The 27,999-nt window shown below is 47.7% G+C and overlaps 2 protein-coding genes and 1 long non-coding RNA gene across 6 annotated transcripts in view; 1 reads left to right on the top strand and 2 right to left on the bottom strand.

The window, feature by feature from the left end:
- Positions 1–742: 742 nt before the first annotated feature.
- Positions 743–4,381, bottom strand: GTPBP8 (GTP binding protein 8). Its single transcript, XM_080393700.1, has 7 exons — positions 4,048–4,381; positions 3,812–3,910; positions 3,133–3,263; positions 2,618–2,717; positions 2,068–2,186; positions 1,495–1,621; positions 743–890 (listed from the first exon to the last, which is right to left on the bottom strand). Exons 1-6 carry the CDS (start codon positions 4,333–4,335, stop codon positions 1,537–1,539), a joined length of 822 nt encoding a protein of 273 aa, XP_080249826.1. The 5' UTR covers positions 4,336–4,381; the 3' UTR covers positions 743–890; positions 1,495–1,536.
- Positions 4,382–4,461: 80 nt separating this feature from the next.
- On the top strand, positions 4,462–27,365 carry LOC308066413 (cell surface glycoprotein CD200 receptor 1-B-like). The gene is made up of 6 exons (XM_080393675.1): positions 4,462–11,148; positions 12,352–12,660; positions 13,685–13,939; positions 14,733–14,841; positions 15,638–15,933; positions 18,150–27,365. The coding sequence occupies exons 1-5, from the start codon at positions 10,992–10,994 to the stop codon at positions 15,903–15,905; spliced, it is 1,098 nt and encodes a 365-aa protein (XP_080249801.1). The 5' UTR covers positions 4,462–10,991; the 3' UTR covers positions 15,906–15,933; positions 18,150–27,365.
- The window catches only part of LOC308066432, a 79,261-nt gene continuing 63,932 nt past the window's right edge, over positions 12,671–27,999 (bottom strand). For all 4 annotated transcript variants that reach the window (XR_013929148.1, XR_013929149.1, XR_013929150.1 and 1 more), the window contains one exon: positions 12,671–13,597. This is a non-coding gene — a long non-coding RNA (uncharacterized lncRNA). The remainder of the gene's footprint in view (positions 13,598–27,999) is intronic.

The following is a 27,999-nucleotide window of genomic DNA, read 5'->3' on the forward strand; positions in this document are numbered from 1 at the left end:
AAGTGTTTACCTGCACCTGTTCCATCTGTCTAGATACTACTGCACTTCCCCCTAGGATCAAGCATCCCACAGGCTGGTTTGCAATTAGAGGTAAAATATTAAATCAGTTACGGGTTTGATCTCTGCTAAGATGTGGAAGCTAGAGATCTACATCTTTCTGCTGCATTCCTTATGCCCCCCACTTCTTACGTGTATGTTGAAAACAGATTCACCTCGTGTCCAGTATGAGTTACAAGAAATCCCATAATGAAAGAAAACACTAGAAATACCACCTTCTCGCCCTCAGAGTGGTTTACAAAAAAGAACTGCCCTTTCTTGAGGTTTAACACTTAATATAAGTAACTTTGAGAAGTGCATACCCACATTCATCAATGCTGACGTGACAAGACTGAGTTCTAGTTTGATGGAGGCGCATAACAGCTTTGCTCTGAATTCTCCTGTACAACTACTGCTGTTGATGGCAGCCCTTTTGTCCGATTCTGTACCTTGTAACTGGACAGCTTCAGCTGCTTTGAAACAGACCCAGCTGCTGTGGGGGATAGTTCTTCAGGTGCACAGTAGCAGCTCACAGAGTACGGGACATCAGTATTTTGCTTCAGCTGCCAGGGTAGAACAGATGCAGATAACGGACAGGATGTCTCATCTCTGACAATTCATCTGAGCGCAGCTGCAGGATGTCTGAGTGCAGCTGGATTAAAGACAGATGTAGCACTGACTCATGATAAAGTGCAGAAGGAGGGCGTTCCCCTAGATGTCAGTCTTTTATTCCATTTTGTTTCAAGCCAACAGTAATCAAAAAGCAGACCCCATTAAAGATATGTCCTTTCCTTCACACACCGGGAACAGGAACAGCTTGACGTGTGCAGGCAACCTGTGCTGTCATGCTGCACCTATCGAATGTGCAAAAAGTTACAAAGTAAAATATATAAGAAGTGCTACACACACCTTCACAGACAACTGGCTATTTCCACTCTAGATTGCCTTAGAGCAGGCAGGTTGCACAGGCACTAGTTTTTGGCCCACGCTATGTAAGCTGAGAGAAGTAAACCTCTGCGTATCATTCAATTAAACTGGGCAAGTACAGTTTGCCTAATGTTAGGGCTACAGTTTTTATTCCCTAAACTAAATGTGTCTTTAGTAATGAGATTACTAGACTATTCTCGTATCCTACATAGAGCAGAGCTTAGGCATGCAGTGGTAGCTTTTTGAACATTTTGGTGGAGGGAGAGGACATGCTGTATTAAAACTGAGCTTCTCTTTGGAGGTTCTCTTTGCTTTTTTGTCCTCAGCACAATCATGTAGGTTTTATAAAACAGTTTTATAACAACCTGGATTCATTCACAGTGCAAACTTCCTGAATTGATGGATTTATTACACAAAAAGCTTAGTGTTACAAATACTAGTTTATCCAGAAATTTATACAAGTTTATCTAAAAATGAATTCTAGTACCTTGGGCTTTTTACAACAAAAACCCAGACCTCTGGTTTTGGTACCTTTTGTTCTGGATGAGCTGAGCTGATCAGGAGCCTGTCTTTTCAGCTGGCCTCTACAGCAGGCAGGTTTCCAGTAACATGGGCTACAAAGCATCTTAGCAAGTGAACCCCCGAAAACTCCAGAGAACTGTGGAAACAAAGGCATGGGTGTGCAGCGCCAGATACTGCTGTGTCTTGGAGTAATGCAAGCAAACCCAGCTACTGGCTGTATGAAATTACATTTCCCACAGTGCAGTACAACCTTGGCGAGAGCAAGCACCACAGCTGTGTAAATCAGACAGCTTGCTACTGTCAATGCGAGTCCAAACAGAATGGCAAAGCCCACTAGCACGCAGCACAGGGACTGCTGCCCCCTCGGAGAAAGGCCAAAGGAAGAAGCAGCTTTGAAACTGGAACTCCCACTCGCTTGTAGAGGAGGGGGAAGAAGGAAAGGGGTGCTTCCCCATCAGCAGCCCACCGTCCATCCTCGGGACACAGAGAAGTGCCACCTCTAGAGCAGACAGACCCATTTCAGGTAGTTTGCCCTATCAAAATCATCACCTGAAAGGCAACGGCAACAGAGAAGAGCCTTACCTGACCAGGAATAGCTGAGGAAAGCATCCCTGAGTTTTCTCCTTTACAAACTCCTGGATTCCCAGTACATTCTTTAACAACAGTCCTCTGGAAGCACGGTCAATTTTTGTTAACACCATCTGCATGGATCCAGAAAGGGAGGATTAAAAGAGGAAAAGGAGATTATTTGGTTGCTAGCCTGGAACATCTCTAAGAGTCTGAGCCATCTTGCAAGGCAAGCTGAAAGCTCTGGGTTGTATCTAGGGGGGGAAAAATGGTATAATGCAGTTCACTGAAACAGTTCTATAGTCTGCATAAGGAGTGGACCTTCTCAAGCTTAAGCTGAGCACTGAGAAAAAAAAAATTGTCCACTTAATAAATCAAGTAAAAAATGCTTTAAATCCCACTTGCCGCCCTCAACATATTTTAGCCCTGTTTTATTAGCAGTAAGGGGTGTGTGTGTGTTTTTTTTTACTTAGGTAGGACACCTTGCATAAGCTCTGGTAGCGGGTACACACCTTTACAGATTATCTGTAGTTTATAACCAACACGAGAACAAAGCATTACCTACCACATAGGGAATCCCAAACTCTTCCAGCATCTCTACAGCAATATGATCTTTTTTCTGGAGTCCTACTACACCATCAACTAATAGAAAAGTCCTCTTCAGGCTGCCAGAAATACAAGCAACAGTAATAACCACCATTTTTTTCATGCCTGCTCTGCTACTTCCAAATTCATAACCAAGAATAAGTCACATGGGATCCAGGGATAGGAAGAGCCAAGAAGAGCCATGCATGCGAGGTGAGGGTCAGCATGGAACAAGTAACATGGGATCCGGGGAGGGGAAGAGCCAAGAAAAGCCATGCAAGGAAACCGAGGGTCAGCATGGAGCAGCACCTCGATATTTGCTGCTGGTTTGGTCTCTCTAAGCACGAACGAGGTTCCCAGTGAAATGACACGTGAACTAATCAATACTACCACTGGAAGTAGCTACCCCTTCTGCTTTTTTTCACCGAATTACATGACGTTGTATACAGGCATCTGGCTTCCATTGCTCTGTGAAGGTACAGGCAAGTCCCTTACTTGTGCCGCTCCTGCAGATAGGCCTCCACCATCTCCACAAAGTCTTGCGGGGCACGGTAGCCGTATCCTGGCATATCCACCACAGTAAAGTACTTCCCTACTTTGAAGAAATTCATCTTCTTGGTATGGCCCTAGGGAGAGGATTTAGGTAAGATGAAGGAAGGGGGTGCTTTTAAAAAGGTGGTTTGAGGAGCGGACTAGGGGCTGCCCTGCAAAACAGCTCTGTACTGTACCCCACCTGCGCAGGGAAGGCTGCAGAAATGTCTCTGTTGCTTTAAGCTGCCCAGTCTCTCATCCTTGGAGCGATCCTGTGCGGCTCTAGCCTTAAAACAGACTAAAAACCTTCATGGGTCACTGCGCTCGGCTCTTCCCCAAAGAGCTTTATGGCACCTCTGCCCAGGTGCAGCCCTTCTGTCTGGTGCCCGTGCTGGCCCTGGGCAGGGAGCAGCCGGGGCTCCTGCCACCTTTCCTTCGCTGGTGCACGGCCTGCGCCAGCTCCCAGCTGCTGGCCGCTGTGGCTGGCACCTTCTGACGGACTCTTCAAGTTACTGAGAAATTGATCCCCCCTGTCCTCAGCCCTGCTCTGCGGCTGGCACTGGCCTCTGACTGTGCAGGAGGTGGGCTGAGAACTGGGCTTACCGGGAGGCGCGCTGCGAACGGGGCTGAGAACGGGCCTTACCGGAGTTTTTGACACTCTGACCTCCACCTCAGGGGCCAGGGAAAACAAGGCTCGGATTAAAGACGACTTGCCCACGTTGCTGCGGCCGATGAAGCACACCTGCAGCGGGGAGGCACCGAGCATTTCCACACCTGCCCAGCGCCCCGCACCCACGCCGGGCAGGGGCACCTGGACCTTGCTCAGCCTTTGGGGACGGCGCCGGGGGACAGCGCCGTGCGGCCCCGCGGGTCCCTCACCTCGGGCGGCCCGGGCGGCGGGGCATGGCCCATGCGGACGGCCGAGCTCACGTACTCGATGGCGTGGCCGTGGCCGGGCCTGAAGAGCTGCTCGGCGCGCTGCAGGGCGGCCAGGCCGGGCTGGAAGAGGCGGAACCGCTCCGTGTCGGCGCCAGGCGCCAGGTACCGCTCCAGCTTCTGCAGCGGGAACACGACGCCGGCGCGACGGCTCGGCTCCAGCCGCAGCACCTGGGACAGGGCGGCCAGCGCCGGCGGGCCCCGCGCCGCCACCCCGCCCGGCAGCAGCATCCCGGCGCGGCGCGGCCCGGAAGGCGGCGGGGCCCGGCCCCGGAAGGCGGCGGGCAGCGGGGCGGAGCGGGGCGGAGCGGGGCGCGGGGCGGCCCCGGAGGGCGGTGAACGGGCGGAGCGGGGCCCGGGTGCGGCCGAGCCTGGGCCTGGTGCGGGGCGCGGGTGGCTGCAGCCTGCCCGGGAGCCCCCGCACCGCCCCCGCGAGCAGCCGGGCTCCCCGGGCTGGGCTCCGCGCTTTGCTCTGGCTCATGCCGGCCCTGGGCAGACCCGAGCCGGGCACCGGACGGCGCTGCGCTGCCGCGGGCGCTGCGCGGGGAGCCGCGGTGGCCGCGGAACGGGCGGAGCAGCAGCGCCCTGCGGCCGGTCCCGTCTGCTGCCCGGGTCGCTTCTCCGGGAGCGGCTCCGATGTGCGACCTCGCCCCCCCGAGGGTCCTGGGGGACACTGCCATTGCTCCGAGACCCATCCTTCCTCTGCAGCCACCGTCCTCTGCGTAAAGCCCTGTAAACCTGGCTGGTTTCTTTATTACAGTGAAAAGATGTAAGGCCAGGAAGGACCGTTAGGAGATAACGCGGTCTGTAACCTGCTTTCCTTTGAGCCCAGTTGATCCCCGCTACAAGGCTCTACGGAAGGAACTTCTGTCCCCTAAGAAAAGTCCAGCCACCGACCTACATGTTTCTCATGAGCGGTTTCTTCAACTCTTTCCTACGAAGACAAGCTTCTACTGAAATGCATATGCTTCTTCTCAAATTTATGGTCAGTGGAAGCAGTTACTGGTGACAGGCTAACGGTGTAAAACTAAGGGAAAAACCCCTGTATCCTACTTTATTCCTATAAATTAAGTCCTCTTAAATTTTCCCTTCACAGCAAGGTGGAGCTCAGACGTGCGTAGCTCAGGACAACTCGCAATCGCTGGCTGCTACGTGCATGCTCAGAAAAGTGCTCCCAAATAAATCTACAGATGAGCTTTGATTCCCAGCCAGCCTGAAACCTACAGATCTGGCCTCTCCCCAGTGGTGGAAGTAACAGTAGGTAAATGTAGAGAAAAAAAAGCAGAAAAATAAACTGTTCAAGAATCACTTCAGCAACACTGCTATTTTTTTCTTTCTTTTGTGGTAATGCAGCCACCTAATTCAATTAAAATCTGTGGTGAATCTAGTAACAGAAAAAAACCCCAACACTGGCCAGAGATGATGTTCATAACGACTCCAGCAGGCAGATTTCCACGTTTCTATACCAAACCATGGCACGTGAAACAGAGCAAGTGCTCTTAGGTATTTTTGCCTCAGCGTCCCGTGCAGCTCACCGCCGCTGGCAGTAGGCTTGCCTGCTTGAAATGGCCCTGCAGTGGTTGCCCTTAGTGCCCGTGTTCTCCAGCACAGTACCCCCAGACCAGCTGGCCAGAGGCACGAGGGAAGGCAGCAGAGAAACTGATGGGCCCGTGTAACAGCACATGTGCAGGCATGGTGATGTGAACAGCGCTCAGTTCACAGTGCCCTAGCCACTAATTAACTCTCCCTTTTTAATGTGACAGTACCTACATAGGCGACGGGAACAGATTAAAATGGCATAGAACTTTCTGAATATATCTAATTTTAGCAAAAGGCTGGATAAATAAGAGCATCCAGTAGACCCGCATCTCAAACCTGAAGATCAGAACAGTGCATTTCAACAGAAGGTGGTGGGTTTTTTTTTTTCCTGGACCAAACTGCAGTGTAGGTTCTCTGGAAGCAGATGGTATGGAGACTGGAAATGGCAGGTTACTGTGGACAGAACTGGTAAAACATCATTGAAGCCTACTTCATATCTCCCATGAAAGACTAGTTTCTATTCTGTGTATTGTTGCCAAAAATTAGGCATTCAGACTAAAATTGCCTATGGCTCATGTCTGTGGCAGCAGATGTCTCTTTTCAGTTGTGGGTTATGTAGTTCAGATGTTAGGGAATGACTACAAAAATAATTCAGTCCACATGAAAAACTCTAGCAGTCATTCCTCTGGAGTATGAAAGAGGGATCTATAACCATTGACACCGACCTTAAATCCCAAAGAACTGGTCAAAATAATCCCAAAGAAATGGTCTGAAGCATGAAGCTGGAAGGAAATAGAAACATCAGTTGTCTGTTGTGGTCTGATCTTGTCTATCCCAGCATCGTGTGACAGGTCAAACTGTCATTCACCTCGGATGCTTCTTGGAGAAGCAGAGCTGTGAGACCAGCTGGAGATGGAGTTCTGGGAGAGCATGGGGGCTCCTTGTGTGTTTGGGGCAGTCAGCTCGAGTATTGTGAGCCAAAGGCAACTGGGCTTTTGAGCACCTTTTCCAAGACGAGGAACAGAGACCAAATACTGTCACCAGGACGCATACCAGAAAGGACATGCAGGAACCTTTCTGCTTTTCTGTGACATTAAGAACACTACTAACTGTGTCCAAATCTGTGCTTTCCCCTAAAATACAGCCTATGTATTCCAATTGGAATTCCACTTCCACTTGGAAGGTGGTTTAGCAATTAAAGTTACTAGGATAGACAGTTTTAAAGGATAAATTACTTGTATAAAATACTAAACAGCTCTGCATTTTCTCTAGGCAAATTATTTTAAGGGCGAGGGGTGGGGGGTGAGTGTCTCTCTTTCCTCAAGAAGGAATTCAAAACCAGAAACCTCTCAAGGACTGGATATTTTGAGACAGAAAAAAAATTATAAAGTAAAAATAAAATTCAAGTACTCAGTGGGAAAGTTTTTAAAAAATTCTCAAGGAAAGTAATGGAAGAGAGAGGCATTATTGTTCGTGCAGCAGCCAACACTGCTAGTCCTAGCTGAAATGTAGTTACCACTGGCTTGACAGAACTGAAATTTTCTTTATGATATTCATCTAAATTCAACTAATCTCTTCCATTTGTACCTGGTCTGACCCCTGCTGCAGCATTTGTTTTTGCACTTCGGCCTTTGAGGAGAGACAAAGAGCAGAAGACAGAACTGCTCCATCCATTTGCTCAGTTAGCCGTGGTCACTAGCACAGTGAATATACACAAGAGGAGAAAATTCTGCATCTTAAGGCCACTAAATCCATTAGAAACCCCATGAGTTTGGGCTGAAAAAATAGAAGGGCCAATAACATGGACTGGTGAGGACATTGAAAAGGGAGAACCTTCCATGACCGGTGCAGGTGGGATGGAGAACCATATAACCATTAAATCAAGAAATGATTTGGGGAAAAAATTTCGTTTCCTTAATGCCGGTTTCTATGGCTGTGACCAGGACCATGGTAGCAGCAGGTAATTCTCAAAATAAAGGAATTGGTAAAGAAAGAAGACAGTGACATGTGTTTCCTCCCCATACTTGCTGTAACTCATATCATACAGTGATTTTATTGCAGAGACATTCAGACTATCAGACAAAGCTATGTGAGGACACTTCTGTACTCCACATCTTTAACCAGGTTTATCAGCAGAGCTCCTGCCTTCATATGATCCGTATCTGTGCTAAAACAGTGCAGTGGCATGGGGAAAAAAGGGTTCAAACAATAGAATTCCTACTACAAATTTCCAAGCAAAGTACCAGCTTATGCAAGAACCTAGTGTTGCATGGCTGAGATCCCACAACCTACCGCTGGTTTATTTATGATAATCATCTAGAAATGTAATCTTACTGCCTCATCAGCTTGAGATTGCCCTTTTTAGCATACTGAAATTGTTGCGGACGTAGCATCCACAGGCTGCCATGTGGTGCAATTCAGGGTTACTATGGCTCACATAGCCCCACCGTTCTGAGTTTTATGTTGTAAGAGCTGGTGGGGATGGTCTTGTTCTGTCCTTTGCAGATCTATGGCGTGTTTGCTCAGATTACAACATTCTCTAATGATCTGGCCCAAAAACATTTCTGATGCAAGCAAAGTGTTTATTTGATAATTTATAAATCCAGTAATAGCTTCAGCAAATGCCTGCCTTTTAATTCCCAAAAGGAAATGTCCTACTTCAGGAATTACAAATGCTCCATTAGAAGTTAACCCAAACTTACCACATCAATACTAGAAAGCAACAATGAAGATCCTGGAAAGTGAACTGTTCTGGGGTTTTTGTTCATAAAAAAAAAAACAACACCAAAAACAACTTCTCAAGGTGAGTGCTGTTGCTTGCTTTGGCCAGGAGATGAGAGGAAAGCACAGCTAGAGCCTGTGCTCCCACAAAAGCCCTCACAGATGGACTGCACAGCAGCAGCAGCAGCAGCATGAAGCCAGCGTTTGCAAAACTGTGCTCTCTCCAGGGGATGAGCCGCTAATAACCATGGAGCAACCACATAGCAGCATGTTCTGAAAGACCCAGGAGGGTGGTTGGATGTGGTACATCAGCAACTGGGGGAGAGGCGGGGGAGGCTGAGTCCTTCTCCTAAGGGGATGATGTACGGGTAGAGCCCTTTGCCAGGCCTTTGCTCTTGCAGAATGGCTCAAAAAACCCAAGGTGGCAAGTGAGAAATGACACAAAGGAAACAGGTTATCAGGCCAGTCATTCATGGTACTCTATGACCTCAACTAAAACAGGCTCTCAAACACAGAAGTCTTCTGAGCTGAGGAGGAAACTATCTAACACTGAACGACACAACCAGCTCCAGGGCTGTGCTGGAGGTGGATGGAGAACACCCAGGTCCAGCAGATCAGTTCCCTGGATCTGCTGCCTGGGGCACAACACTGGTGCTCTTGCCACAATACTGTCATGCTGTCTGGCTCCAGCCTGAGTGTCAGACCAAGGGTTTGGGCTTCCAAAAATCAAACCAACCCCATCAATCCTCCCTCTGCCAATTTGCCCATATAAAACCTTTCCACTCTTCATAGTCATGCAGTAAGTTGCTGTGCTGTGGCCAGACTGTAATCTGAAGATTCAAAACCCAAAAGGCTAATTAAAAAAATACAAACATGATTTTTTCAGCCATCAGCTTTGTTATCAGAGAGCAAGCAGAATCTTTAGCAAAAAAAAAAAAAAAACAACCCCAAAATCCAAAATATTAGACCTTACCCCAAAGATAATTGGACAAGGCTGCACCATGTGCTGTAGGGAATTCTCCCTTTCATTCCATCAGTTTTCCTGTCTTTGTTTCTAAAATGACCCTAGATTCTTCCAGGTGCCTGGGTGCATTGCTCCCAATTAAATCCCAAGTGATTAGGACCCTGAAAGCTTCTGATTTTCATGACTTGGACCATTATTTCTTGCTACCTCCGCCAATTAGTGCTGAGCTACACCACCCACATCTGTGGCTGAAACTATGGTATGTCTTGCACTGCAGGGATCTAAATGTGATCTTTGCATCTACCTCTAAACATGAGAAATGGTTTTTGCACTTAACCACCAATCCGCACAGCACTGGAGCAGAACCTGCATTGACCAAGATGCTGATAGCTGCCTAAAATTGTCTGACAAAGTGACTTTCGGAAAGTGTAACTGCAGCAACCACAGCCAGCAGAGATGAAGATTTCATTGTATTGCTGTCGTTGGCTTTTCTGAATATAAGAACTGTAAACACAGGTTACCTAACTTTCTCTTTGACCTTACCTAGATTTTCTTTTGAGTCATTAATGGGTGCTGTGCCTCTTCTCAGTTAAATGGCACCCACTGTTCGGCTGGGGGAAGAGACGCGGTTGCCTGCTGGCCAGTGATCCCCTCCATTCGTGGATGTCTTGCATCTCTCTGCCAACAGAACTGAAGCCCTTCCAGGCACATTTCAGCACAGCAATGGAAATGCATAAATCTGCTCTAACTGTAGTTATGGAGGCAGAGTTCTCTTCTTGGAACAAGCAGATAGTCACCAACACATTTCAGCTTGGTGGCTTCAAACTTTGGGGAAGCTAACATTTTTCTGATAAAATTAAGTTCAGTGCATTCATTTTCAGGGAGGTTCATCTTATATCTAGGGAAGCTGTCTCTGCTGGTATAAGACAACAGTCTTAATCACACGGGAAGATTGACAGTAGTAGCTTGGGGAAAGCTCAAGGACCTTGTGAAAACTAAGGGACTTTTTTGGCTCTAAACAAAATCCTGCAGCTGACCACTGGAATGACCTTCAGTGTTCACATGTGTATGTATGGGGGCAATATAATAACAAACAGTTTGAAAACCAAACAAAACAGTGGTGCAAAAAAAGTAACTTCAGTCTATCTGTAGATTTACTATCATCAGAGAAACAGAGCTCTTATATAAATTTACCATGCACCTATCTGCCCTCCCTCCCTGCAGGGGAGAAGCAATCGGCAGTGACTTTTAGAGAAAAGGTCATAGCCTGTTAGGTATGTGGGCAAGAATAAACTGGGGAGGAAGAGGGATTTGTTTTAAGAGATTTCTTGGAGTATGTTGAGCATCCTTTAAGTGGTAGGCTAAGAATATCCTTCCCCCAATTCCCAGTGATCAAATTCTTGCTGTGAAATCAGAGCCAGGCATGAAAAATCACACTGCTTAGACTTTGTGCAAGTTCTGCAATAGAGTTTGTCTTCTCACAGTAACACAAGACAGAAGGCCAGTGGTCAGAAAGCAAATACCAAACCATTTCCTCTCTGTTCACCGAAGCACAAGAAGCTCAATAGTAGGAAGATGAGCCACATCTTTGTTTCCGCGCTGCGGGGCTGTCAGGAGCGCAGGAAGAGCAGCGACTCCGGCTGCTGAGGATCACTGGCAGGGGATGATGGGGAGCTCACAGCAAGTGGGATGGTGCAAGAAACCCACATTGCTCACAAACACAAGAGCTCCTTTGAAAGTTGTCGGGGAGAACGTGTACACCATTGCTCTGCTCACCATCGCTGTGGTCACAGGAGCTACAGGTACTTCTGATGGTACCGGTAAGGGCAGAGGAGGAAAAGGCAATGTGTCAGAGTGATGTTTACTGAGTTAGTTCTTCTTTGGGAAAGAAAAAATCTAGGACAAGGGGTCTTTACAAATTTCTTAAGGGACTTTTTGATGGAAAACCAGTAACCTGCAAATCAAAACATTTCTAGCTGCAACTAGATCTTTTCACTTGTCAGCCAATAAAATGCTGAACTGGGGCTTTTCATTGATTTGATGAAAACCGGTAATGATTTTCTTGGAGAATGGTATTTTTCATGATAATTAACACATTTATTAAAGACATGTTTGATAGGAGGTTTTCTGATCAGTCTGAGCACCTTATCAAGCTTTACTTTTAGGTATCAGTGATTTGTCCTGGCAAATGAAGTATACTGGGATTTTACAACACTAGATTCAGATGAAAATTTTAGTAAGACTTAATGGGAAGGTTCTTTGCCCCTTGCAAACTCAGTTAAATACACAGAAAAGCTAATTAAAAAAATGTGGGATCTGAAGATGTAGCTATAATAATCCTTCTCCTCCCTACTCTACATTAATCATGCAAATTCTTGCTTGTTTTTCTTGTTTGTTTTTGTTAGGACAGGTGAGGCAGGTCACAAGGCAGTGACCTTGAGTCTATTGGGGATCTCTGCATCTAAAAGCAAACACAAATGTGTTTTCTTTCCAGTTACATGTTATGCTCTTCTATTTCATCTGTCACCACTGTAATCAGGGAGTTTGGTTCATAGAAGCTTTGGAGTGGCAGGGCACAAATTGCCACCTGTGCTTGACCTGGTTAAGAGGGCTGCTTATATCCAGCACAAAAGCGGGGTGAATATCTTCAAACGTGCGTTTTTCTGCTGTACTGGGCAGTGTGGCTGAGGGAAAAGCAACCTGAGAGATCTCCCTGTACAGATGGGCTCTGCAGCTCATTCAGACGCTGCCTCCCAGCCAGGTTATTTATCCACTGTCCTAGCGAAGGGAGCTTACAAAGGGAGGGAGTGAAAACAAGGACCAATGTACGTGAACACAGCCACGAGTTTGGAGACCTGCTGCAGCCTAAGAAAAGAGATGCAGCTTTGGGGTGGCACGGACAGGACCGCACGCTGGTGTGTGACCATGCACACATTTCTCTGTGAAGCACAGAGCAGAACTCCAAGGCTATGGGTGATGTCCCTGGCACGTTCTCACATGTCCTTCTCCTTTCTCTCCTGCAGGGAACCTCGAAGTGTCAGCAATGGTAGGTAGCACCTCTGTGCTCACCTGCACTCCCAGACCAAATACAACTATGATAATATGGAAAATGAGCCCCAAGGTTGGAGGGCCCTGCACCTTGGGATACAGGGCTGATCACCACAAGACAGACAGAACAAACTGCAGTGACAGCATAAACTGGAGATCCAGACCAGATTGGGATCCTGCCCTTGAGATACGGCAAGTGGGAATAGCCCATGAGGGAAACTACACCTGCGAAATAGTAGCAACAGAAGGGAATTTCCATGAGATGTACCACCTGACCGTGCTGGGTAAGGGGCTCCTTCCTCATTTTACAGTTCTGCAAAGGACCCTGTCTGTGCCTGGACGTACAAAGCTCCTCTCTCCATGCACCAGGGGAAGTGTGCAGTAAGAAAAGGACCTTTCTTGCTGGGAGAAAGTGTCATGCATTTCATTGGTAGTAGCTGTGTGTCTCCCTTCTTACTTCCCAAACCTCTTCTCCCTTCTGCTACCCCCTTTTCCACTGTCTAGTTAGAAGCAAGAGGTGTGAAGCAATTTCCAGTATACTAAAAGAGGACCCTGCACACACATCCACTTATCCCATAGACTAATTTAAGAGAACTAAAGCACCTGACAGTAACACTTCCAAGTGCTGAGATATTCTGTCAAAGATAGGATCACAGGATGGTCAGGGCTGGAATGGACCTCTAGAGATCACCTAGACCAGCTCCCTCTAAAGCAGGTTCTCCTAGAGCAGGCTGCACAGAATCAGGTCCAGGTGGGTTTTGAATGTCTTGAGCAGGAGACCCCACAGCCTCTCTGGGTAGCGGTTCTGTGCTCTGTCACTGTCAAGGTAAAGAAGTTTTTCCTCCTATTCAGATGGAACCTCCTGCGTTTCAGTTTGTGCCCGCTGCCCCTTTCTTTCTTCTGTTGCATTCTTTCTCCTGGGTTGTTCTTACCCAGACCGTAGGAGGGGACCCATTTCCTCTCATGCTGGCATTCAGATACATCTTAAACCACATGTACTATGGCTGCTTAGCACAAAAGTCTAATTCAGCCCTGCGCTTGGGATAAGCCCCCCTGCAATGTCCAAGAAAACCTCCTCTAATGGCACATGGCTGCGGTGACTCACCTGAATGGGGGAGAGTTGTCCAAAAGGGAAAAAGGAGGCACGATCTTGGTCTCTTGTGACTTTGGCCCATGTCGCTGTAACGGGGTGGCGCCTCCAACCTTCTTCTCCTCTTTGCACTGTACATTTTAGGTAGAGAACAAGAACATCATATCCCAACTGCAGCAAACTAACTCCATGCATCTCCCCCCCCTGATGCTTTGCAGTCCCCCCCAGGCTGACCGTGCGCTGTGATGATGACGATGGGAGGCCGGTGTGCGAGGCAGGGGCAGGGAGGCCGGCTGCTCAGATCTGGTGGGTCCCAGAGAGCAACTCCCCCCCCAGGGAAGAAGCCCATGACAACGGGACAGTGACTGTTCTCAGCAAGTTCGCAGCATATAGCACCAACGTGACTAATGCAACCTGCTTCATGTCCCACCCAGTGTGGAACCAGAGCATGGACGTAGGCTGTCCTCCCCCAGGTAAGCTTCTCTTTGTTCGTTTATGTTTAAAACCCTGGTTCATGCACTGATGAAATCATCAGTGGCACTGGCAGGATTGCAGCAGGAACTCTGCAGCTGAGCTGAAATTTCCAGTGAGAAATTTGTTGGGAGGGGGAAGGATAAATAGCAGTGCTGTCAGAACTGTGAAGTCCTTTGTGAAATTCTAGGAAAGATGGATGTAGCGGTCTCCCCTTCCACCGACAGGGCTGAATGGAAAGGCAGGATTATTCAGAAGTTCATGACACACAGAGATGTAAATGGTATGGTCACCCAGATCTATGCATTGTAACCCAGCGGTACCATTACATCTTGCTCATTGTTGGGTTACATGTAGGTTGTGACGGGGAGACTGAAAACCAGCTTTCAGCTTCCAAGTACTGGCTGGTAGGTGAACGCTTTAGGTGGTGAAGTGGAAGGCATTGCTGGGAAGTTGTGTGCAACAATATGTACTTCACTGAAGTACTCGGTTGGAAGAGAATCAGAGCTGAAATTTGCTGGGATGCACATGCAAGGCCTGCGGCTGGGTTATGGGAAGTGGTGACGTGGAGGACCTAGCTAGTGCCCCTACAGCAAAAGACTAGGGTCCTCCATCGAGTGCATGGGAGGGCGTTATTTATTCCCAGTTCTGCCTGGCACTGTGTCCCAGCTGCCTTAGGTCACCCTCTGAAGTACAGCACAAAGAGAGCGTTGCCTACGTGATACCATCCTGACAGGGGCACGGGGTAAGCAAACAGTCTGAGATGTACCTGAAAGAACAACTGTTTCTCTTTAGTCTTTGTAAAGGTTGCATGGTTTCTTTGCTGTGTCACCAGCCTTGCTAGTCTCCTGGGCCTCCTCCTCCTGCTCGCTGTTCTTCACCTCTACGGCTTCTGTGATAGAAGGTATGTATGGGGCATGATACACACAATCCCCTTTGGCCAGCCCTGGGGAAGTTTGGCAGGGCTTCTGGCACTAATTCGTGTCATGTACAGTCACCTTAGTCTGTCACAAACACGCCAGTTCAGCACATGTCCATGGAGATTTGTCTGAGGTCTGTAACACCGCAGCTGGGGCAGCGGGGAAGGGAGTCCATAGCTGAGCGTTAGGGACCTTCTCCCTGCTGCCATAATGGTTCCTTTTTATTTCCACCCAATTGAGGAATCTGAACAAAGATTTACCAAGCTATGAAGATTAAAGAAGCAGCAAGATATTTTTTCTGAGCTTGGAACCAGACTTTTGGTCCATTTTGTCCTGCTTAAAGGAAGCCAGGGAAGGCAGGTCCAGTGCAGAAATGCAGCAAGTATTGCAGGACAGCAGAACAGGACGGCTGTTGTAACTGCTCAGGAGCTTTGGCAGCAGTCTGGCAGTGTGGCCCATCATCGGAGCTAGCCTCTCTGTCACAAAGTGCCACTGCTGCCCAAAACGACAGCGCAAACACCGCAGAGGCAGAACTAACTCCTGTGTCCAAGTCGCCCGTGCTCCATGCTTTGCCGGGCTCTTGGCAGCTCTCTGGTGCTGGCTGGAGCATGGCCAGCTCTGGCCATGCTCTTGTGAGATTACAGACGTAAAGCCCTAGGTTCTTTTGTTTCTCTACCAAGTAAAGGGGGGAAATTCTGTTCTTACATTCCTACAGCACAAAACTGCATTCCCAAAACAGCCTCGTCCTCACACTTACGGTACTGGTGTCTTGTTTCCTAGGACAACGAGAAGCTGGCACAAGCCAAGGCAGCTTCGACCTGCAGAGCTGTCTGGGCCTATTTCTAACTCAGGACCTGAACAGAAATGGAAGAAACTCGAGCATGCCTCAGTCAGCAATGAGACACGCAGCAGGGACTCGGCGGTACCACAGTGCTCAGGAGAAGGGAGCAAACATCTGCAGTGCAGCCGGTATAACAGTGCAGAAACATGGCATGCAGGGCAGAGCCTACCTGAGCCTTGTCAGCGATGTCTTCCATCATCTCTCTAGTGCAGCTAGAGATGCTGTTATCACTCATGTAAGTATCAATCTTTTTTTGTAAAACCAAATCTAACATAGAATGCAAGAGGAAATAATTAATATTGTGTAAAATGAGGTCACTCTATTTCAAATATGTTGTATACTAGTATTTAAGTATCATGTCTTAGGGAATAAGCTATATCAGAAGAAATTTTCTTGCATACTAATGAGCAGCAAAATTCCCCGGATGATCACGCTGGACTGAAGCTAAATTTGAGCATGTCTCATTTTCACTGCAAGAATTTTGAAGTGTTTCACCAACAGCTACAAAAAAGGGGGAGAGGGAAAGAGAGAGAATATTTGAGCTTGAGCAGTTATTGCTACATGAAGCATAGAATTTTTTAGAATCCTGAGATGTAAGCCTCACATTCATTTACCTCTTTGCATAATCCAGAGAGGTGGAGAACCTTACACTTGCCTTTGATGAACTTCACCAGGTTCCTCTGTGCCCAGCCCTCCAGCCTGCCCAGGTCTCACTGAAGGCAGCGCAGCCTCCTGGTGTGTCAGCCACTCCTCCCAGCTTGGCATCATCAGCAAACTTGCTGAGGGTGCGCCCAGTCCCTTCATCGGGGACATTGATGAGGAAGTAATTAAATTTGCTAAATCCGCGCAACAAGACATTAATGATATTCCTGTGAGACGTCAGTTTACATAAGGTCAGAAGTAGAAAGCTGCTGCAGGAGCATGTTTGCTAGGCATGCTGCCCTGTGTTTGTGTGTCTCACGTGCCTAGGTTACAGAGCTGTCAGGCTTTTCTACACTTTGCACAACACTTCCAATCCCAGACTAAGTTTTTTTCTTCTTTTTTTCCTTTTTTTCCCCATTAGCTATTCAAGCGTTTTTGGGGTATCAGTTAGATAGATCTCTAGCTCTCAGCCAGCAAGCTGGACTTAGAACTGGGGACTGAATATGTTAGAGAGAAGGTAAAACGCAGGAGCCAAAGTACTAAACTCATCTGGGCACTGGAGGCTTTTGGGCTGGGGGAGGGGGGCAAGCCTGCACAAGCATCCACAAACCACAGCAGTTCTGAGGGCATCAGTGAATCTCAGCCAGATTTATTAGCTTTGTTGCAGTGCCTTGTGCGCACAGCCCAGGTTTAAGGCTGACAATATGGGGCAATTGCCCGGACGGCCAGGCCAGAAGAAAGCCTGTCCCAGGCTGAGTTAGATGGCATTACAAGTGCCGGGAGGAGGAGAGGGTAGGGAACAGGGAACTCCACAGCTTCCACAAAGCTGGAACGTGATCCTGATCGTCATTGTTCATTCACTGCTTCTACCCACATCTGAGCCAGCACCGAAGGCGCCAGGGCCAAAACCTCCCCTAAACCTCAGTAACAAAAAAATCAAGCTTTTTAACCTCAGCACGCTAACACATAGAATAGTTACTAGCTTTATACAGAAAAGGAAATACCATGTCGCTGCACTCCCTCCCTTCTGCAGCTTTCCTACCACTATCTTGCTGCCCCCTCACCCTTTCCTGGTGCAGCCGATAAACTGGTGTAAATCACTGCCTGTGGTGGTTTCTGCAGAGTAACACCTGCAGGGTGCTGGCTGATTCTGCTGGCACAGAGTCGTGAAACTGCTCCTTTCACATTTACAGACACAGCCCCATTCCATCCATCTGTTGTCCCATAAGGGCTCTTTGGTCACAAAAGAGTCTCTGCAGAGCTGACACAGAATGTGAATGAACTCAGAAACAAGACCTAGAAGAATAAACGATTCAGAGGCAAACAAAATTACTGCTGATTCTTTGTGGTAACCTAGCGGCTTTATGAAAAGGCCAGCAAGCAGAAAACCACACTGACTGTATCTGATATTTGTAGCTATCCTGGTAACAGAGTTTCCACAGTGCCTGTCAACTGACTGCATGCAAGTGGCACTCGGCTGTAGCTCACCTCTGCAGCAGCTAAGCAAGCACTGAGCACCTACACATACAGACCTACACATGAACACACGGCTTCTCCACCAGCTGCCTCATTTTATGTTAAGAGCATCTGAAAAGTTGCAACTCTGCTTGGCTCATACTACGCATATTGAAAAGGGAGTGCACAGTGAAGGGTCAACTTTCCTTTCTTTACAAACTGCAGGGCAAGTCAAAATTTCAGCGATACCAATGAAGACGTGCCCTAGGTTAACAACAGCCCGTCGGCATCAGTGGTATTCGAGGTGTGTTCTTGTTGAGCTCTGCTTACTACCTTTCTTTTCCTTTTCTCCAGGTTGGGCAGATCTCCAGCCAGAAAGAGAAATACCTCACGTCCTTTGTGGCAGTTGCCATTCAACTGGCTCAGAGTGTCTGTGTCCTCCATCAGGCTCAAACCAGAGTCCACAGGGTTCTGTAACCAGCCTTGCCCCTGCTTCTCCGTCCGTTTACCCTCAGAGTCCGTATACCCTCCTTCTGCAGGAGGATGATAAAACAACCTAAGCTTTCTACAGTCAGAGTTTCAGCCCAGTCTCCTGGGCAACTACCAGAGCAACTAAGAACATTTCTTCCTTTCTCTCCTTCTGGGATGGACATCTTCTTACTGGTGTACTCACAACATGATAATGACAGATTTGACTGGAAAATGCTAGACTGAGTTTATAGTTGTTATTGCTGTTTAGCTATTAATCACCAGGCTCCTGTGCTTGCATGGGGCTCGCTTGCCTTAGTGTATATTAGAGTCTAGTGCTCATTAGTGACTGCTCGTTGCATTTGCTGCCCGCTGTACTGCCGCACTGCTTATCATCTCCCTGTGCTGTGCCCGGGAACATTCTGATAACAGCCACGGTGACGCGCCGGGGCTGGCAGATGGCCAGGGCATGGCTGCTGCTTCTGTGCTGCTGTACTGGTCAGGCTGGAACTCCAGTGTGAACTCCAGTCAAAGGGACTGTGACCTGTGGATGAGCCCACGCAGGAGCAGGACACCCCAAAGCGTCCGTGGCCGTGAATAAGCCCAGGCCAGAGCAGGTACAGCTCAAAGTGTCTGTGGCCATGGTTATGTTTGTGCCGCAGCAGGTACAGCTCTGAAGGCATTGTGCCCCATGGAAAAGGCCACACTGGAAAAGGTTCCCTTTGAAGCATCAGTGGCTGTGGATGAGTCCATGCTGCAGCAGGTACACCTTGAAGCACCAGTGGCTGTGCATGAGGCTGTGCTAGAACACCTTGAAGCATCCGTGGCCATGGCTAAATCCACAACACAACAGGTACACCCCCGAAGGGACCATGGCCATCGGTAAGGCCATGTTGGAGCAGATACTCTCCTGAAGGGACTGTGGCAGTGGGTAAGGCCACACTGGAGCAGGTACACCTCCAAAGGGATTACGTCCCACAGATAAGGCCATGCTGGAGCCGGTGCACCTCAAAGCAGCTGCGGCTGTGGGTAAGTCTGTGCTGCAGCAGGCGTGCCCTTGAAGAGACTGTGGCTCATAGATAAGGCTTTACTTTAAGCAGGTACATCCCTAAGGCACTGCCTCCATGGATAAGTCCAAGACGGATTGGGAAAAGGAAAGGAGTTCATTGCAGTATTAAACTCTATGGTCTGGTCCAAAGAGGTTGGGGCGGAGACTGTGATGGATATACCTTTACATTGTTCTAGCCCACGATTTAAGTTGCATGTTATAGGAAGTACTATAGCAGGAACCACCCGAACAAGCAGAGGATGAGCCTTACCAGAAGCAGTGCAAGTGCAGCAGTGACCAAACCTGATCTGGCTTTGGTGCCCAATAACTCCACACAAGACACCACCTCTCCTGTCCTGAGTGACCACCATAAAAGATGGAACCCAAACAGACTGAGTGAACTCACTGAACATTTTGTGGACGCTTCACAGGGGGGTGGTCAACAAACTAAGAGAATGATATCTATGAGTATATATCAAAGCATGGGAAGAGGGGTGGTAGTTAATGAGGATGTATTGGATAGTGTGTGGCCTAAGCATGACGTAAACAGTAGGCGATAAGGGGTGGAGAACGTGCTGGTTTTGGCTGGGGTAGAGTCAAATTTCTTCACAGCAGCCAGTATGGGGCTGTGTTTTGGATCTGTGCTGACAACAGTGTTGGTATCACAGGGATGTTTGCATTGCTGCAGAGCCGTGCTTGCCCAGAGCTGAGGCCTGTTCTGCTTCCCACCCACCCCAGCAGCGAGCAGGCTGGGGGGGCACTAGAAGCTGGGAGGGGACACGGCTGGGACAGCTGACCCCAACTGCCCAAAGGGATCTCCCACACCATACGAGGCTCAGCATATGAAGCTGGGGGAAGAAGGAGGAAGGGGAAGACGTTCACAGTTATGGCATTTGTCTTCCCAAGTAACCGTTACGTGTGATGGAGCCCTGCTTTCCTGGAGGTGGCTGAGCACCTGCCTGCCCATGGGAAGTAATGAATGGATCCCTTATTTTGCTTTGCTTACGTATGCAGCTTTTGCTTTAGCTATTAAAGTGTCTATCTCAACCCATGAGTTTTCTCACTTTTACTCTTCTGATTCTCTCCCCCATCCCACTGGGGGGAACCAAGTGAGCAAGGGGCTAGGAGATGGGCTTACTTGCTGGCCAGGGTTAAAACATGTCAGCAGGAAAAGATTGCTTGCCTTTCTATGGGAGTTGTTTGTTTGTTTATTGGTGGGGGTTTTATGCATATACCAGTTTTACTACAGACACTTTTCTGTCACTTGGTGAGCCTGCCCCAAAGGATTACATAAAACCCCTTTCACATCCTGTTCATTTGCAGAATGATCTCAGAGAGACTGCTCCAGTATTACCAGCTGTGTCTCTTCCACGTTACCACTGTTTCAGTGTTACAAGTTGCTAGTACAAGTCTCTTCACATCCCTTCTACCTCTGAGTATGGTGAATGGGCACACTGCGAGACCAAAAGATGCTCTGACTTCAGAGTATTTCTGAAGCTTGGTACAAAGATTCAAACCCGTGTTATTCCACTGACAAACTATCATACCAATCTGTAGAGCATCCTGCTTTTCTTCTGCATGCTGTGATTCATACAAGTAGAAACAGCAAGAGAAAATGATCAGGGAAATGTGTTGCTCACAGTGAGTTCTTGTTTCGTGTATATAAACACACAGACAAAGGTGCAGATAGTGGCATATATTTGTTTCCCTAAATCCACCCGTGCTAGGTAGAATAAGACTGGATTACTTCAGAACCCCTTATGAAGGCTTTGCATCTTTTTGCTTCCACATCCCCTGATATCCATGAAGTAGTAATGTGTGCTGAGGTGCCCAGACTGGCAGAGCACTGGCAAACATAGGCCTGTCCTGCCAGGTGTTTTCAGGGCAGCTGACAAACATCCTCGCTTTAAGGTAAGGGTTCAAAAGTGGAAAGGTACTGCAGCAACCAGAGCTAGAGATGAAAACAAGAGAAATCCCACCCTCCCCCATGATAGAGTTTGTTGTATTGGCAGGATTCGTACATAGCAAAATGCTGTTGCTTCTTAGGCATTTTGTGCCATTAGAAACTGGCCTCAAAGTCCCTCCTACCCACTCCACAGCTGGCAGCTTATTCCCACCTCCCCAACATCCCCGTCGCTGACATTGGCACAAGTTTATGCAGCTGCTCACCAAACGGAGTTAGGGAGCTCAGCAGGCAAGAACCAGTCAATGCCACAGTCTGCCATAAGGTGAGGGGACCACAGGGGTGGAAAGGACCAGCCAGGGACAGGGCAGGTGAGCACAGCTGCTTAAACAGCAGTGCCTGCTTAGTCCTCTCCAGTGCTGATGGTGGTCCAGTGCAAGAGTGGGGCTGTTATAGCTAGAGGCAGTATCTCTTTATGGTGGGAGAGAAACTGCAGACCAGACTTGCAAGGGAAGAACAGAGATACTCAATTTTAACGGTTCCTCTTGTACCTAAAAATTAATAAACAACAGATTTTTCTACCTAACCTTGCTTATTCAGTTTCACCCATGCCAGCACAGCAACTTTCAGTAAAAGCAGGTTTAGAGCCCCTGTTGTTACTTTTCTGTCCTGGGACTTGTTCAGGCACTGGCCTTCACAGAAAAGATCTCAGGTTGTTAGTTCTTTTGGGGAAAGCTGGGGTCATGCCAGAACAGTGCTAACACCTTTGTAAGTACTGAAGGTAAAACATGCTTCCTCCGGTTCCCTGAACAACCAATGTAAAAATTGTCTTCACCCAGCTGTGTGAGAAGTGAAAACCAGAAGGCATAGTCACTGTATCTCTTCCCACATGCTTTCCCAGACTGACAGCACAGGAAGCTTGGTGCTGGGGAGAGGGATCTCCAGCTTCGAGCAGCTAATCATTCACAGGCAGGCAGGTCAGGGCAAACGGCAATGCTGAGAGCACAGCAAGAAGGTCCTCCTACTCAGCTGAGCGTCACAGTTGCTTGAGCAGTAAAAACAAGTGTTGCTGGCAAGGGGGTTGTTGGAAGGATTGCACGAACCTTCATGCTGCTTGCTGTTGGAGCCACAGGCAAGGTCTACTGCTTAGGAAGAGTAGCTGTTGAAGCTGGAGGTCAGGGCAACACAGATCAATTGCTTTTTAGCTTTGTTTTACACATGGCTAGGTAGCACGGTCATATCTGGAATTGGATGCTAATCAGCACCTGGATGGAAAAATGAAGGAAGAAAATTCACTGCAGGAGCTGCAATGTAATTACATCAGCCTGTGTTCGCCAAGAATTGGAAGTCTTCCAAGAGAACAGGACCAGGCAGGTGGTTGCTCCCCAGATTTCCTTGTCATGAGGACACATAGCAAACTCAGAGCAGAAAAAGCATCAGAATGACCTTTCCTGGTCCTCTGCTGGATGGAAAGAGGAAAAAAAGAAGTAAATGTTGGGGGGGGGAGGGGGTTGTTTCTTGGAAGGAGGTGGTAGGGAACAGCTTAGGAAAATGCTTGGTTTCTGTTAGGAATACGACAAGCCCCAAACTAGAGGTTTCCAACTATGTATCCATGTGCCAGTTGCTTTTACAGAGCTTTTTAACATTTGACGTAAACTGCTATTTTCTCTGTGTTCAGGCACTCGTCAAAAGATTTTAAATTAAAAGATTTTAGGGAAAAATTCTTTTTATGAAAAGCTCACAGGAACATGCATCAAACTGTGCTTCTTACTGGCATGTAAGACTGAGGGCAGGAGGTTGTTTTGGAGCAGATTGCAGACCCAAGTGGCCACTTGGGGCCTCTGCCCATTGAGACACGGGCCCAGGCACAGCCTCCACAAGGCGTGCCAGAGTCTGACATCATCCAGAAGAACAAAAGCATTTTCTGGGGAAGACAAGGAGCACATTTTAAGTGAGGACAATTGCACGCTCCGGCAGTTGAACTGAGTTTATTTCCATCCACACTTTTTGGTTTTTCAAGCTGTCGCTGCAGCACGATCACAGCGTTAACATGGGCTTCAGCAGTGACCGTGTAACCAGGGCAGTGACTTGGCGGGCTCTGCAGGGGGAAGACCTGTGGACAGTTCAACTCCCAGACTTTTGGCACAGTCTCCTACAACATTCTTAACAACAAGCTGTAAAAGGATGGGCTAGGTAAGTGCACAGTGACATTGGATTTAAAACTGCCTGAACAGCCAGTCCTGGGGGGTGGGGTGGGGTTGGGGGGGTGATCAGTGGCAGAAAGGCCGGTTAAAGGCAAGTCTCTAGCGGTGTGCCCCAGTGTTTTGTTATTTGTTCATGAAGTTACCTCTTCATTAATGGCCTTAGCACTGGGACAGCGTGCATCCTCAGCAAATTCACAGGTAACGCAGAACTGGGAGAAGTGGCTGATACGCTAGAGGATCATGCTGCCATGCAGGGGGACTGGACAGGCTGGAGAATTAAAATGAAGGGAATCTCATGAAGTTCAGTAAGGGAAAATATAAAGTCCTGCATCTGGGTAGGAAGTTATTCCTACCCAGGTACCAGTACAGGCAGGAGCTCACCAGCTGGAAAGCACCTCTACAGAAGAGCTTGGGATCCTGGGGGTCACCAAGCTGACTATGAACCAGCAACGCATCCACAGGACAAAGGCAGCCAACAGCATCCTGGGCTGCATTAGGAAGAGCAGTGCCAAAAGGTCAAGAGAGGTACCCTTCCTCTTTACTGAGCCCTGGTGAGGCCACATCTGCAGTGCTGTGTCCAGCGTTGGGCTCCCCAGTTAAAGGAAGATATGGACTTACTGGAGAGAGTCTAGCAGAGGGTTACAAAGATGAATTAGGGACTGGAGCAACTTTCTTATGATGAGAGGCTGAAAGAGCTGGGACTGTTCAGCCTGGAGAAGAGAAGGCTTGGTGGGTACAAGGTTAATGACCCCATCCCAAGTTAGAAAAAGGAGGCAGAAAAGCCAGAAAGAGCAGATCAAGAAAACAGTTTTCCTTGTCTTGTCAAGTCTGACACAGCAGATGTCAGACTGTCAATACTACTGAAATGAGCACCTTAAGCTGTGCATGCAGAGAAGCCTAAATCTAAGCATTATGCTTAACTGGAAAGGGAGGAGAAGAAATTCCACCTGATATTTTTTGGTAACGTTACTAACGGGATGCACAGTAGCATTCCATGTTTTCAGAGTAAGAACAGCTCCCCTAAAAGCACTGGTCAGAGTATTTAGGAAAAGGATCATGTGTCAGAAAGGCCTTTCCGGCTCATCTCTGTAAGCACTTCCCTGGCTCACTGCAAACAAGCTGCCTTTTACCTTTAATCAGCTGAGGATACCAACGACCACTACCTCTCACAGTAACTAAACGTATGCCATCTGCCATAATTCCCCTTCACCCACTGGAGCAGCTAACCACAAAGATACAGATAAGAATCTCATTATCTTCCTTGAAGCACTTAAAATACTATTTGTTGCCATGATTTCCAAACAACAACAAAACAAACCCCACATATTCAGGAGCTGGATTGTCCCTGTGTGTTGAGGAGACTGCTTAAAAAGAAGCTGCGTGCACCATGGTTTCCGCAGCGATGCTTACGTCTGTCATGGTGCTCCATCCTTGCACAGAAACTCAGGGCACCAGGTAAAGCAGATAATCAGCCACTTCAAACCCCTTCAGGGTAACAACTGAAAATACAGTGCAGAGGAGACCAGACAAGAATTCTGTACCAAAGGCAAAGCTGGGAGTGTATTTATGACTGATGCTGTATTTCTGAATGTCTCAATTTTCCACAGAAAAAACCCAGACCCCCTTAGAATTAAACATTCAGATTCACCATCTAGAAACCTTTAAGTCTTCCCTGAAGCCTAACAATAATGGAAAATGCACTAAAAATCCCCGCAATGTATCAAGTGCTGTTTTGGCTCAGTTAAAACTCTCATTCCACCCTAAAAGGTAAGTGTTATTACTTGCTTAACACAAAATGGAGATTAAAAAGCAGATAGTACATTTTAGATTTGTTCCCTTGGTTTTACACACAACAAACACAGCAGAAAGAACACCAGCACATCTATGTAGTCACATGCACAAAGACGTGAATAACTAGATAATAAAAAAACCTGTAGGCATATAAATAAATGTATTCCTAGGGGAATATACGAGAAATAGCATTTTCGGTCCACATTTGAATCAGAGAAGAAGCTGGAGATGAAGATAACAGTGGTTCTGCCCCCACATTCACCTAGGTGCTTGATTATTCTGCGTGTCTGCTCATGATGTAGCAGCAATATATTGTGTGAACGTAGCATTTGGCATTATGTTGGTGAATGCAGTCCTGGGTGAATTACTGCTCCATGTCATTCCCACTACTGCTCTGAAGGACAGTGCAGCCTGAGACTCGAGGCAAGTGAAATTGCCACATAACTCTAGAATCTGAGAGTTTATTTTAATTGGATCTTTGCTTTTGTTTCTTCTTCAAACTTGAACCCAGGTTTTACCTCACCCTAATCTGCAGAAATCAAAGGAACAATGGTTCATACACTACAAAGTAAGTAAATTTCCCCTAGTTCAATATAATTTAACTACAATTCTTTGTTAGCATGTCTTTCAGAAACATTTTCCTGCAAGAAAGGTATAGATTTTTCCATGGATCCCCCTGGAGCAGGGATGGTAGATATTATCCTTCAACACAGAAGAGACCAAACCTGTCCTTTTCAGAGGTTCTGTGGGAACAGTCCTCACCATCAGAGCAGGACTGTTGGAAAATACTAATATTAGAACTAGCTTTAGCCTTACTGTAGAAATAGAAAAATCAATGCGTGTCTGCTTTCCTGTTTGAATTTGTTTGGGTATGCCTTCCAGCCATTAACAGGCAGTATACTTTTCACATGGAAAACAGGATCCTTTAACATCTAACGGTTCTTCTTGAATAGCCTCCATAGGTTATTTGCCAAAAGAATTAGTTATTAAACAAGAGTTTTTCAACAGACCTAAGGAAATAAACTAGTGCCCAGCCATGATGAAAGTTAGTGGGAGGCAAAATTTTGTTCCCTAGAAGACTGGAAAAGACAGGCACCTTTTATTCATAAGGGACCTTCAAGATTTCTGGACCAAAGTTTTTCTAACAAGTCAACCTTCCATTGGGGTGAACACGTTCTCGCATTCACATCTGCGGAAAGTTTCCAAGATGGGTTGAGCTGAAAGCAGTCATCAGGGGAAGAAAATTCTATATCCCATAAGTCTATTGGTCTCCACAAAAGATTGCCATATATACTACCAGAAAATATCTTTTTTAACTCCTACAGCTTAAGACTGACTACAGGCATGGATTTCTGTGCAATGATATTCGTCCACAGTTAGTGAAGTCACTATATCATTTCAATCCTACAGAGCAGGGATGATATGTAAGTAAATCATAGGCATGAGAAAGGACTTAATTGCAAATACCACTTTTATGGCTGCTGTTATTGCTTTATGACACCAGGTGCCCACCAAAGCTGCTCTGTCACTCCCCCCAAGATGGACAAGGGAGAGAAAAATACAAGGAAAGGCTCATGGGTTGAGATGAGGGCAAGGTGAGATCGCTCGCCAATTACTGTCACAGGCAAACCAGACCCGACTTGGGGGGAAATGAATTTATTAACAATCAAATCAGAGTAGGATAATAAGAAGTAAAACAAATCATAAAACACCTTCCCCCCTACCCCTCCTTTCTTTCCAGGTTTAACTTTACTCCCAATTTCTCTACCCCCTTCCCCTCCAGCAGCATAGAGGGACAAGGAATGGGATTTGTGGCCGGTTCATCGCACATTTCTGTCACTCCCTCCTCAGGGGGAGGACTCCTTGCTCTCTTCCATTGCTCCAGTGTGGGGTTTCTGCCATGGGAAACAGTCCTCCATGAACTTCTCCAACATGAGTCCTTCCCACAGGCTACAGTTCTCCACAAACTGCTCCAGCGTGGGTCTTTTTCACAGGGCACAGCCCCACAGGCACAGGCTGCTCCAGGGTGGGTTCCCCACGGGGGCACAGACCCTGCCAGCAAACCTGCTCCAGCCTGTGGTCCTCTCCCCACAGGACCACAGATCCTGCTAGGAACCTCCTCCAGCCTGGGCTGCCCACGGGGTCACAGCCTCCTCCAGCATGGGGTCCTCTAGGGGCTGCAGGTGGGGATCTGCTCCACTGTGGACCTCCATAAGCTGCAGGGGCACAACCTGCCTCACCACAGGCTTCATGGAAATGCCCATTCTGGTGCCTGTAGCACCTGTCCCCCCTCCTTCTTCACTGCCCTTGGTGTCTACAGAGCTGTTTCTCTCATATTCTCAATCTTCTCTCCAAGCTGCTGCTGTGCAGCTTCCCCCCTGCTTCTTAAATATGTTACCCCAGAGATGCTACCACCACCGCTGATGGGCTCAGCCCGAGCCAGCAGTGGGTCCATCTTGGAGCCGGCTGGCACTGGCTCTATTGACATAGGTGAAGCACCTAGCAGCTTCTCACAGAAGCCCCCCCTGTAGCCCCCCTGCCTACCAAACCCTTGCCACACAAACCAAACACAATAAGCAATCTGTGTTATCGAAAGCCATATGAATTCTAGGCTCCACAAACCACACTGACCCAGATCACATTCCTGCTTACACTGCTGAGTGAGTTTCCACAGTAAACCAAACCTACCACAATGGAAGACACGCAACCGATTTGAGTCAGTTGAGTTTTGCACACTTTGCACGTTAGGACACACTTCACCAATAAGCATACCTACATTTTATTCAACTT

Source organism: Falco punctatus (assembly GCF_963210335.1).
Source record: "Falco punctatus genome assembly, chromosome: 6".
NCBI lineage: Eukaryota > Metazoa > Chordata > Aves > Falconiformes > Falconidae > Falco > Falco punctatus.

Excerpts from the sequence above, each read along its gene's own strand:
- GTPBP8 (XM_080393700.1), bottom strand. The coding sequence starts at position 4,335 with ATGCTGCTGCCGGGCGGGGTGGCGGCGCGGGGCCCGCCGGCGCTGGCC. Across the intron at positions 3,911-4,047 it reads CGCCGCCCGGGCCGCCCGAG|GTGTGCTTCATCGGCCGCAG; the intron begins GTGAGGGACCCG and ends TCCCCGCTGCAG. Across the intron at positions 2,718-3,132 it reads TATCTGCAGGAGCGGCACAA|CCTGAAGAGGACTTTTCTAT; the intron begins GTAAGGGACTTG and ends TATTTCTGGCAG.
- LOC308066413 (XM_080393675.1), top strand. The coding sequence starts at position 10,992 with ATGATGGGGAGCTCACAGCAAGTGGGATGGTGCAAGAAACCCACATTG. Across the intron at positions 12,661-13,684 it reads GTACCACCTGACCGTGCTGG|TCCCCCCCAGGCTGACCGTG; the intron begins GTAAGGGGCTCC and ends GATGCTTTGCAG. Across the intron at positions 14,842-15,637 it reads TACGGCTTCTGTGATAGAAG|GACAACGAGAAGCTGGCACA; the intron begins GTATGTATGGGG and ends CTTGTTTCCTAG.